Source organism: Hemiscyllium ocellatum, chromosome 10 (genome assembly GCF_020745735.1).
Source record: "Hemiscyllium ocellatum isolate sHemOce1 chromosome 10, sHemOce1.pat.X.cur, whole genome shotgun sequence".
Classification (NCBI taxonomy): Eukaryota; Metazoa; Chordata; class Chondrichthyes; order Orectolobiformes; family Hemiscylliidae; genus Hemiscyllium; species Hemiscyllium ocellatum.
The window spans coordinates 30,994,428-31,007,830 of NC_083410.1; the positions used below are offsets into that span (position 1 = coordinate 30,994,428).

General features: G+C 37.2%; 1 protein-coding gene across 1 annotated transcript in view; it reads right to left on the bottom strand.

Moving 5' to 3' along the window:
* lrpprc (leucine-rich pentatricopeptide repeat containing) overlaps positions 1–13,403 on the bottom strand; it is a 131,170-nt gene that overhangs the window by 45,546 nt on the left and 72,221 nt on the right. Inside the window, exons 21-23 of the mRNA XM_060831374.1 lie at positions 11,665–11,795; positions 11,306–11,391; positions 9,997–10,204 (exon numbers count right to left, since the gene is read on the bottom strand). Coding sequence (XP_060687357.1) covers positions 9,997–10,204; positions 11,306–11,391; positions 11,665–11,795 — 425 coding nt within the window. The remainder of the gene's footprint in view (positions 1–9,996; positions 10,205–11,305; positions 11,392–11,664; positions 11,796–13,403) is intronic.

Here is a 13,403-nt window from a genome sequence, read left to right on the forward strand (position 1 = left end):
TCGAGTGTGGACCAGTCCTGGAGACCACTCCAAATTATACCCCTACCTCTACAGAAGGTGGGAGTTTTCTGTGTTTAATGTGGGAATAACAAGGTACGTCAAGGTCAAGGCTACTCCAAAGAGGAGAGACAGTGCTGACCCAGAATTATATATCTGGGAAAAAATGGAGCCCAACAGTGATGGTGGCTCAAACAGGACCATTGTCATATGCAGTGCAGACTAGGGATGAATTGGTCTAGAGGAGACATGAAGACCAGTTGGTGGTCACACCTCATAAATGGAGTAAGTCCTCAGAATACCAAGCCTGTGCAGATGGGACTAGTGGTGTTGACCAAGTCAGGGTCAGTCATGCCCAGGGAGGTGACAACAGCAGTATCACAAACAAACCACAGCAGGGAGGAATGTACTTGCAGAACAACAGAGTTTCTGGAAACCCGGGAGACTACACTGGAAAAAGTTCTTGAAACAAGGAGACTGTTTTCTAGCAATCATCAACCTCCTGAGAGACTGATCATGTTCATGTAAACTATAGAAGGGTCACTTACTTTTTCCACGTCTTTTTGTATATATTCCTGACAATGTATGTTAGCTACAATGATGGTATAACACTTATAATTTTTATGTACATTTATTGATGAGTGTTTTAAAATAAAGGTGAGGCGTGTCACGTATGTGTCCCTTTGAGACAGCTAGTCAGGTGACCTGAAAGGGCAGATCTTGGATCAAGTCCAGAACCTCCCTTCATTGTGTTCCTGTTCAGATTTAGTAATTGTCTACCTGGTATATAACACCTGATTCTAAACGAAGCACCAAAATAATAATGACAACCTTCATTAAGATAGAAGTTTACGTACTAGAAGGCACTCAGTACTTCACATATTAATATCAATATACTATTAAAGAGCAGAGGGGAGGCATAAACATTGGGTATTATAAAGTTTCAGTGAGAGGAGTTGAAGAGTGATGGACTTTAGAAGGGAGCTTCATCAAGGGTTCTGATAGCTATGCCATCAAACTTGAGGCACTATGTACAAAACACGCAAAACAGGATCCTGTAACATACTCCAAAAGGAGGAGCAAAAAATAGTTGAAGTGAGGCCAGAGAATAATTTGAGAACAAGCAGTTTACGTTCCCATGTTTTAGATTCCCAGCCAGGCAAAGCAATGACTCAGTAACAACTCTGTCAAGCCCTTCAGAATCTTGTATGCTTCAGTTGGATCACCTCTCATTCTTCTGAACTCCAGACAGCACAGAACAAATGCATTCAGCAACTCACCATAGGACAACTTTGTCAAGCCACCAACCAATTGGTATTACCATTATTGTATTGAGTCCAAGTCAAATTACGTACTTCCTTAGATGCAGCAATCAAACTGCACAAAGTATTCTCTGAGAGATCTGACAAAGTTATGGAAGCCTGGGACAAGGTTTATTTGAACTTGGCTCGCAGTTCCGTTGTGATAAAAGCAACATTCCATTTGCCTTCCTAATTGCCTCCTGGACCCAGCATGGACCTAAGCTATATGTATAAAGTGAACCACAGTCTCTAAGTTTCTGATGCTTTAAAATATATTCTGCTTTTTGTTTGTAGTATAAAATTGAATAATACCATGATTTCCCATCTGCTATCTTGCTGTTGACTCAACCTGACCTACCTGTATTTCGTTGCTGCCTTTATATCCTCATAGCTTGCACTGCCATCTAGCTTTGTATCAGCAGCAAAGTTGGATACATTAAGCAAAACTTCAACTTCAAAATGCCCCATTTTTCTAGTCACTATTTCCTGCTTATTTACTCATTCACTAAGCAAGTTAAGAACTCAGTGAGCTCTTAAATGCATATTAATCTTTTTTGATACCTTAACAAATGCCTTTTACATATCCAAGAACACTACATCTACTGGTTCCTTTATCATCACTATTAGATTAGATTTTTTTTTAAGATTATTCCCTACATTTTTAGATTCCCCATACTGTGGAAACAGGAACTTTGGCCCAACAAGTCCACACCAACCCTCTGAACATTAACCACTCAGACACATTTCTCTACATTTACCCCTGACTACTACCTAACACTATGGGCAATTTAACATGGCCAATTTACCTGACCTGCACATCTTTTGGAATGTGGAAAGGAAACCGGAGCACCCAGAGGAAACCCAAACAGACACTGGGAGAATGCGCAAATTCTACACAGACAGTCGCCAGAGGCTGGAATCAAACCAGAGTCCCTGGTGCTGTGAGGCAGCAGTGCTAACCACTGAGCCACTGTGCTGCCCTGTTAGTTAAGTAGTGATGGCTACTCAGCTTGTAGTCCCCTGCTTTCCCTTTCCTCCTTCCATTAAATAATGGTGTTGCATTTGTTAATTTACAATTTGCTGGAACCATTCTACAATCTGGAGTATTTGGAAAATATGACCAGTACACCCATTAACTCTGCAGCCCCTTATTTTGTTTTAGAAAGAGTTCAAGGATATAGGGCAACATGTTCTGGTAATTTATTGGCTACTACTCCTTTGGACTTTTCCTATTATTTCTGCTTTACTGAAATTAATAACTTTATCTTCCTTACTCTCATCAGTCCCCTGGTTACCCTCAATGTTTGGTTGACAATTTATTGTCTCCTGAGCACAAAAACACAATGTTTAGAACATAAGAAATAGCAGCAAGATAGACCATGAACTTAGAAATCAGGGAAACAACCTCTGAGTTTATGCAAAAGTTAAAAACAAGGTTTCAGTCTTTCTAATGCAGAATTGGAGAAAACAATGGTGTATCCATGATATCAGTTCAGGAGACTGTGTGTCAACATTGCTGTGAATATCTACTTTATGGTTCAGGTGCTTAAGAATATAAACTTTAAGTCCTATAACTAAAACAGCAGTTAAAAATGGAATAAGTGCTGCTGAAGCACCTGGAAGTCAAGTGTAGTTCAAAAGTTGGGATCATGTTACTTAAAAAATTAATAATTAATATGGGAATTAAAATACTGAGTTTTATTGCTGAGAACGCGAAAAGCAAATGGAGGATTGGAAGGTCTACCATGTTTATTTAACAAACTCAACAAGAAAGAGACAGTGTTTCAAAAGCAGCAGTTCGACTTACTAAGCTAAAGGTTTGCTATCTGGAAAGTTTGCAGGAATGGTAATGCAGAGAAAGTCAGAGCTGAATTAGTTTTAAAACATCCAGCGAACCCTAAAGTTATGCTGAGGGCATCTTGGAGCATGCTACATCATCATGGAGATGAATTTTGATTTTGAAGTTTTGCTGGTTTCTATATTTCTGGGGTTGTGTGCTGGGAGAGATCAGGTGTAGGTCAGAGTTGGGAGAGTGCTGAAACACAAATAGTGGCTCCAGCCTCCAAATGTTTCTGCTGGTAGACACAAGGCAGTTACAGTTCAGAAGTCATCCCAGAATGTGGTGGCTCATGCTGTGGGGCAAAGTTAGAACTAAGCAGCAGCACTGGGAGATATTCGTACTTTTACTGCAGTTGAGAATGGAGGCCAAAGAAAACCAAAATGCAGCATTATCTTGATGCAATTGAAAAAGACTGAAGCTTAAAGAATTTTAACAGTAGCTTGATAAAAATAGCTGTTTGATAAAAGTTGAAATGATGGTTTTAATTAAATGTTTGGAAAGAGAGTCTTCGGAAGAGAGATTAAACTACCAAAATATAAGCAATCATTGAGGCAACTTGAGTCGGACAGGCTGTGAGGGAGTTCCAAGTATAGGTCTTTGAAAGTGAAGAATAGGAATCTCTTTGAAGGGAAACAAAGTTTTAATGTGACTTCATGACCAACAGCATCACCAACATATGGGTGGGATCTGGCTTGATGGCACTGGCAATTTAAAGTGTAGTTTTTTGGGGTATTCAACCAGGATTTGCCCATTTACTGATATCTGTTTCATATTAATCTTAAATGTTAAACTACCCTCACATCTAGTCCTGAAGAAGGGTTATACCCAAAACACGGACTTCTACACCTCTTGATGCTGCCTAGCTTGCTGTGTTTTCCAGCTTTCTGTTTGTCTACCAACAATATAAAGCAGCATTTACACAGTTCAGGAAATGTTCTTCTTACAAAGGGGGAAGGCACCTACCCATTTTGCACTAAATCTGACAGAAGAGAGAGAGATTTGCACCCTATCAGGATCTGGCCAACTGGTATCTTCCTAGCGGCTGGAAGGCTTTCTCTGTGTATTAGGATTCATACTGAAGCCCCACTTACTAACAGTCATCATTAGCAAATCAGAGTACGTATCTTTAGCACTCAGCAGAGATGGAGGCAGTGGTCACATTCCAACAACCTTGGCCTCGGAGAAAGGGGTTTGGGGTCTCCTGGGGAAATACAGGGCAGGTGTAAGAAGCAACAACAGAGAAGAGCTCCAAGTGGCAAAATCCCAAACTAAATTCTGTCCAAGCCATAGTCACCAGACAAGTAACCCAGAGTTCCTTTTGGTTTGGGATCATGGTAAAAATCATCTGGCTCACTAATATTTTTTAGGTTAAGAAACCAGCTGTTGTTTGCTGGTCTGACCAAGACGTGTCTTCAGACCCAAAACAAATGGTTGACTGAAGGGCTTATGCCCGAAACGTCGAATCTCCTGTTCCTTGGATGCTGCCTGACCTGCTGCACTTTTCCAGTAACACAGTTTCGGCAAACAACAACCACAATTTTAAAAATGGCAATTTAATGTTTTCATTTCTGCAAATACTGAAGTCATTGCACCCTTATTTACAATGCTGCAGCATCTCGATTGAATGACACTTAGACTTTTTGCAAAATACATATCTGAAAAGTATGTAACATGAGTAATATACACTATCATAAAACATCAAAGCTTCAGGAAGCATTCAGGACCTAACTACCACTTACTTTTTAATCTCTCTCTAGTTTTATTAGCAATCCTTTTTTTTTGCAACCTGACAACTCAAATGACAAAAATGCAAATGTCGAAGCATGCATTCACAGAATTAAATTCCAAATTGGCAGTTTTATTAATTTTACTTTTCCTGGTGGGCAAAATTACACTAGTATGTACTTGACTTGTGAAGAGAATGCTACACAGAGGTAATGCTTTTAATTCCTGCCTCAAATCAAGGATGCAGGATGAATGCAGGAATTATCAATGTAGTGTGCCATTAGGTGTTTGCATTTGGTAGCCTGTACATATCGTTTTTTGTGATTACATACCTGGGGTTAATTTGTTATTTCACTGTAAGCGACATAACGATAAAAATTTGCAAAAGAAAATCCTTTCAATATTAATAATGAGCCAAAGTCTTCCTTCCCCTATGTTCAGAATTGTCTTACCCTCTTGGCTGGAGGAGAAATGCAGTGATAATTAAAAAAATAAAACTACTGCCTCAGTAACATTTTAAAAAAAACAGGCTACACTGTCATTAAGCATTTGTTCAGGCAACCTATTAAACATTGCAAAATAAAAAAAGTCTCAATTCCAAAAATGAAATAACTAAATTGGATCATTACAATCTAAACACAGTGCTATTCTTCTGTATAAACGGGGCTTCACATGATAGATATGTACCTTATACCCTTCCCAAGCCATGTTTACAGTACAGTGAGTGGAACCCTACTGAGACATTCAAATTTTTGTCACTCTGTATGAAGACAAAATTATAGGTTAATTTTTTATCTGTGAATAGATGTGCAACTAAATAAAAGCAACAGACTAGACAAACAATAGAGCACTGCCGTGAAAAGCTTACAGCTGCTATTCAACAGCTTAGTCTCCATTTGCTTGGTGGTGAAGAAGTTTACAATGGAAAAGCAAGAGACAGTTCACTTTTATATAAGAAAACATTGTGGACTGTTGATTTTAATTGCCATGTAGTGTGGTAACGTTATGTTAAAAGCTTCAGTTAAGTGGCAATTCATGACAGGCTTACTGATTGAAAAGCTTGTCTTTTGAAGCTGAAAACCTCAGAGAAAGGAGCAAAATAAAAATGGGTTGGGAGGCAGGGTGGAAAGAAAAAGATTGGAAGCAAAAAAAGACACTTGTGTAACAAATCCCAATCGGCAAATCTAAACCAGATGTTAGTGTACAGGGAAATCAATTCTACACGGTACAATCAGCTTTGCACAATCATACATTTAAAAGGACTGGCTCTTTACTGAGCTAAATGTTTCTCTGTTCATTAGACATAATGAGGAATCTTCAAGGAGACTGGTGTTGCAATTACAACTAATCCTCAAAAAATTAACTGTGTTGAAGGCTTTATAATTTCCCTAGGTACAATTTAGCTGTCACTTACTTTAAAATTTACTCAAACACGCTTTCGAAATAGCTGTAACTTCACATGTCAAGTGCTTTCCAACCAATTAAGTCTAACTGGAAGTCACTGTTAAACAACTGAATGACTAGACAAGATAGCTCATTTCCCTGCTCTTTTGTTCGGAATAATATGCTGCATTTACATTATCAGCCTCAACAGGATTTTCTGACAGGGACAGAAAAAATTGCTAACGCTGTCCATGCTAAGCACATGAAGCCTGTCATTTACCAATCATCCTTCAAAATGCAATAGCCATGAATGCAACTTAATTACAACCCAATGATCCTTGACGAAAAATCATCTTATCAGTGTCCTGTCTCCGCAAAGCAAATGAACTACTTTTGTCCTTCATCGTTGGTGATGCTAAAATCATAATGGAAAAAAAGGGAGTCTGAAAAATAAGGCAAGCTACACAGAAGTCTTTACTATCCTTAGAATACAGTATAAAATAGGGTGAGAGGAAACATGCTTCAGGTAACCAACTTTTTAAAATTCTGTACTGTGACTCTTAGGATAAACATCACAAAATTTAAGCTTAAAGATCGAATGTTTTCAGTTTGAAATTCTTTGGTCTGAAAAATAGCTGTCTCTGGTCAAAATATGCAAGGTGGATAAAGACGACCAAGTCTGCAGTTATTATTGCATTTTATATCTGTCAGCCTCACTAAACATCAAGATATTTACAATAACACTTCGTTCTTAATCAGCTGTAACTAATAGTGATAGTTATATTCATTTGTGAGAAGTTGGTGTCCCTTTTAATTTTTTATCTTTGCATTTACTCTTTCCACACCCCTCCCCCATCAAAATATTTCGTTAGCAACTACTTAAATATAAAGCCCCATTCTCAAAACAATACCTTGAATGGCACAATAATTTTACTCAGTATACCTCAGAGCAGAGCAAGCTCAATTGTTTACATTCTGAATTGACACTTCAATCATGCTCCTTGAAGTGCTGAACTGACAAGTTTGACAATCTGAAAAGCTAATTAAGGACAGGAATGCCTGAGCTGAAGAATAGAACACCTCTGCACTTTGTATACACTAAGCACTCCTAGAACAGAGAAGTGAGCAGTAATCCTGACCATTTCCCTAATGTATCTCAAAACCCCTAATTTAGCAAAACACCTGTTTTTGACCTAGTACCATATTTATATGTTCAGTTCTTTGCCCCATCAAACTAGGATTCTCTCAATGGATGCTTTATTCATTATAAAATACAACCTTAATCTCCTAATGAAATGTCAGCTAGTGTGCTTGTTGTAGAATACAAACTGGGACAGTATGTAGTTTGACTGCAGTTCAAAATGAGTTAGTTGGATGAGAAGTCTGAGCATTCTCAGATCAAAAGATTAATCAAGGTTTCTGCTGATTTAATTTAACTTTCCTGATAGAATTAAAGGACTGGGTTAATTATGATATCACGAGTAGTTGATAGCCTCACAGCACAGTGCACGCAAGCTCCCCGCTAAGAACAGCCAGTTGAATAAAATGCAACAACATCAATTGTACATCAAACTATGGTAGCATCTTAAGACAAAGACAAATTGTAAAGCATACAAAACAGAATACATTCAGAGTACTTGTTGAGTTCATTACATGGAATGGTGGTTTTATTCCTGCAAGAGGTTCATCTAGAATGTGCTAGTGCACGTAAAATTTGTCTTTCCAAGATATTTGATACTGATTATCAGTCTGTAGGCCATTCCTTTCTGCTGTCATTACTGAAACTCACGTCCAATAGGAATAAATAGCAATTAAGACTAAGTTTAACATCTTGTGACATGGCAATAGAAATCGAGCTCAGTTCACTTATGCTGATCAGCAATAGTCCTCAAAAATATTTCAAGAATGTGGTCACTAATGCACATTTGTGCAATTTAGGAAAAAAGGAGTGTTGATGACAACACAAGAGGAACCATCTTGAAGGAGTTTCTGAACCTGGCAGTATGCAAAGAAGTCGAATTAACGTTAGTGGATACTATCATTAATGCAGAGTGGTTCAACGATCATGTCATGTCAATTGTATATGTAAATTTGACTGTTCTGCACTGTTAGACTTGGAAATGTACAAGTTGGTTTCCTTTCATGTTGTCATAAGATGTCACCCTTAAATTAATATTCAAAGAGAAACTGAATGAAAATCCAAAATATTCATTTCTAAATGTTAAGTGAAGTTTTGAAGATCAAATAATTGGATCAAATTTCACTTCAAATAAATACTCTTAAGTTACAACATAAGATTACATTAAAGTAAATAATTATTCTTGCTTAGAACATAAAAATAGAACCAGACACTGCAAACCATAATGTTATCAGTTATTTGCACAATTGCTGCGTGTAAAGTGTCTGACCTGCCCTTTTAGCTCAAGAATAATTAAATACACATTTAAAAGATCTTTTCAAGAATCTTTCCAATGATTCGTTAAATGAATAATTGACATCAGCAAATTTAGATTAAATTTTCTACACGAGAGAATTATAAATGTTGTACAGAAATAGACCAAAAATAAAATACTGGAGCAAACTAGAGTTCACAGATCACCAGGCTGCCCCTGGATCACTCCCACATTTAATAGCACTTTCCATACAGTCATGAATAGACAGAACCCGTCAACTTTTCACAAACATATGGAGTTTGAATGTGTATGGTGTAGAGTGAAGAGAGAAGGTATTTATCGTATAGGGTGGTGTGGGGCTTGTATGTGTGCAAAAACTTAGGAAAAAACCTCAAAGCATTTCAAAGACACAGTATTATACTGAAACCATACAAAAATGATTCAGGCAAATTAAGGTTTGATCAAAACATTTTGAATATAAGGTCTGAAAAAGAACGTACCAAGACAGGGTGCTTCAAGTTTATGAAATTTTAGAAGTGAGACCAGAACAATTGAAGTCACAGGAGGCAATGGTGCAGATGCACAAGCAACTAGAGTCACAGGACTGAAGAATATGCATGCGTTGGAGAGGTTTCATAGACAAGGATCAAAATTACCCTCCACATGTTTCAATTACGAGGCAGTGAGGTCAAGAGCCATAAGCCACAAGAGAGACAGCAGGTTTGAGATCGGCTACCATCAGCATTAGGTAGCTGTCTGATGGGAGACAACAAAAAAAGTAACCCCGTCCTCAGCTCAGTGCTAAATCAGATACTGTGGTTGTGATCAGTCTGCTTCAAACCAAGATGTTGTTAACAGTGAAGATATAGTTGATGGCTAGAATGAAAATTATGACTTTGACCTGTCAATTATTTAGCTCGAAAACATTACAGCTGATCCAGGATGTGATTATTTGCAGTACAAATGGTCAACATCAATAAAGGGAAGAGTTGGGAGTCACTGGCATGCATGTGTTTACAACTGATGATGCAACTCAGTTTTAAAAATTAAGGAAGAGTTGAATGCAAGTTCTAAAACCAAGCAATTAACTGTTTTTAAGTACACTACAGAAGGGAATTGAAGTGAGGTTTGCCAATGTATAACCAAATACAGGGAATCTAGACTGGAGTTGAATGGCCTACTTCTGCTCCTATGTTATCATGAAGTTATACTGCATTACTAATCATTCAGACAATAAAGCTTCTCACAAAAATTAGAGTATTTTGTAAAATAAGCACAAACTATATGAGAGGAGTGCCCTTGGTTCAGCAGAATATCTAGTTTGTTGCTATTGGGAAATCTTGATTTTTCCACTTACTGATCAAGATGGACTCCGATCATTGGTGAACAGAGGTTCGCAGTTGGCTTAGCCAAACCCAAATTGACAATGGATTCAAGTAGCTGTTTCACTGCATCTGCTTCTCCTTTCAAGGCAACAGCATTCAGAATATGGAAGAACGAAGTGGTGGCTGTATCTCTTAGAGCAACCTCTTTCTCTTTCATTTCCTTTAGGATTAAAATAGCATCTACAATGCAAAACACAAAGTTCCCAGACAAAATTTATTCAAAAGAAAAACAAACTGCCTTTTTTTTAAAAAATGGCATTTTAACTGAGCAAGAATGCAAATTCTGGAGTATAATGCAGATTTCAAGTTAATTACTACTTGTATATCTATGCGAGACTACAATTATACACCACAATGGCATGATTTTATCATTTCTCTGCAACTGTGACTACAAATTATAGGCAGTATCTGTGTGCCCACTCTGCACTGTATAACCCTGCACAGCCTGCCCTATAGCTGCACAATCTCAGTAAATGGATGCTTTTATCCTTCAATGATAACATCTGCTAAATCACACCATTGTTTCTCTAGCAGATGGTTTGTCACGAGGCCAGATAATTAAGATGTGTTTACACTGTATTTACATCTAGACTAATGGCTTGATACCGATACAGCCTGTTTGCAGAGCCGATACTAATTATCCAGTCTTAGCGAAGGAAAGCTTTCTAACAGTCTACCATAAAAAAAAGGTTTGATAATCTGAACAAATTAGTTTTCCTTACGGAATAGATCAAGTCCCTTCTCTTATTTCAACAGCTTGGCTTTTAGCTGCTAATACAAACGACTGAATTATTTCAAAATATTTTAAGTTTCAAATACAATTCTGAAATTAAACTAAATATTTATTTCCCAATAGCGCATTAAAACTGTTGTAAAAATGTTGTACAACTTCGTCTTCATGTTATTGTACACTGCCATACTAAAACAAAAATAAAAACCATCAGTAGAGGCACAGGAGGCAATCTATGCCACTAGTCATGTTCCTCAAACTTTGAATGGCTATGCTAACAAAAAGAGCTTCAAACAAAAAGCAAATGCACTGAGCTGTGCAAAATATAAATGACAAGCTTGCCAAGCCATTATAACTACTGTAATGGGTTGCACTGTCCAGCACTTTTACTTGAATTCATATGAAAATTAGCATGCACAATGCTTTAATATAATCTTTGAACACAGGATATATACCAGCAAAATAAAATCAAATTTTCCTTACGGAGGTGTAGATGCTTAATTGCCATTTTTCTTGAAAAACTAATTATTTTATAGGAGCAATCAGCTTACCTTCTAGTCTACCATGCTTGGCTAAGACCCTCACAAGTGCCAAGTACTTATTTATGTCAAGGACAGCCGAGGAATCTTTACGGTCCCTTAAATTTTAGAATAAGGAGGAGGAAAGAAAGGTTATTTTTGTCACAATTGAACAGAGCGTTATTTTGTTCTTCAAATGCTGCAGTGGTGCAATGCTCAACTTCATGCTATATAAAATCAATGTGTAGCAACTCTCACTTTTGATTTAGCCATGGTCCAGGCACCGATAAATATTTTATGAAGGGGGTTTGAAGATTACTACCTGTTTAATTCAGGAAGGTCCATATATCAGCATAAATTAAACTGACATATTTCTGCACTAGTGTACTTACACTTCTTGTTTAAGGTTCACTGCCTCTTCTGCATTATCGTGTCGACAGCAAAGATTTATTAGTGCAGCGTAGCCACCGATAGCCATGTCCGATTCATATTGAGTTTTCACTTCAAGAGCTTTTTGCATATTCTAAAAGGAGAATGAGAAAACTGTTCTGCTGAAGGCAGACTGAACTGTATAAGATAACTGAGATTTCCTCTCACCAGAACTTCAAAAGCTGTTGTTGCACTTTTCATGACTATTCAGTATGCTTAATTGGTATATCGGTGGATTTGCATACCATCATTAAGAATGATGGCTGCTAAAACAAATGAAAAAGATAATTTTTCACTGGAAATTAAGGACCTAGAAAACAAAACATTTAAGCAATGGAGTAAAAAGCAAATTGGTTTGTATATCTCAATATACTGATAACAAAATTAAATAACGATTTTTGATGCAATGAACAGAACATTACATCTCCCAACAAAATGACTTTCGCCTGGTTTAGTTCAAACACACAAAACATTAGCATGCAATACATATAATATTTACTAAATTCTTGATAGGTTACAATTTCTGACAGCTGTTCACTGTTTATATTATGGGAACATCATAATCAAATGCAGATGGTTATAATAACCTTAGTAATGCTTTTAGTGGGAGTTAATGATGAAGATTAGCATCTTTTACAGGAACAAAGGTGTGGGAAAAAAATTTAAAATAAATAAAATTAAATAGTCATTGACAAGTCCAAGAAATCAGTAGCAGTGGTGTACCTGCAAGATGGGGATAACTCAGAAAATGAGAACACTAAGAAAAAGCTACGGGAAAATACATTAAAAGCATGCAAAGAACCAAGCATCACCTGAGTGACACATACTCAAAAACATTAACGAAGTAATTGCCTAAAGCAATCAGGTCAGCACTCTGCTGAACTAGTTCTTTCAACCAGACCAGCAGAAGCAAAAGTAACCTCAGAATCCAAAGATTTAGAAGATGGGTGAAATCTATTCAGTAGACAGTTTTCCTGACTGCCATTTTGTGATTTCTGCAGAAAACTTTTGCAGTGTAAGCACGAAATTAGATTTAGCTGTAATGTTACTCCAAATAACATTATCTCACCATTCCCCTTTTTGAATAACATGCCAACACCCACTGATAAAGTTTGCACATGAATAATGCTCACTCTGACTATAAGTGACTCAACTCGTGAGTAATTATATCCAAAGTAGTCAATACTTTTGTAATATGGTGAGAAAACTACAACAAAAAAAACAGGTAACAATGCATGGATTTTGCGTTTCTCACTGCACTGCACATTTTAAAAGAAGCTCCCAAGATTTAGTGCACATTTATAAGGAAAGAAAGGTGAGACATTTTAGTGTTAATCTTAACTGAGGCTGCACACTGGAAATCAAGCCGTATTATTTCTTAAGTCGTCACAAAAGTAAAAGATTTTATCCAGTTATATGGAATTCCCTGGACCCAGACAGCACAGACTATATACTGGCACTAAGTATTCAAATAAATAGATGCTTGTTACAGAAAAGAAAATAAACCATTAACCACAAAACTCTATAGTTAAATTCTAACACACTTTTAATTCCTCCTTACACACACACACAGGCAGGAAAACTCACATGGGTGTTACGGGTGGCATAGAATTTAAGAGCAAAGGGGTTATGTTGGAACGGCATAAAAGGAAGTGAGAGGATTGGAAGGAAAAGTTGTTGAGGGTAAGGACCAGTTCAGGCA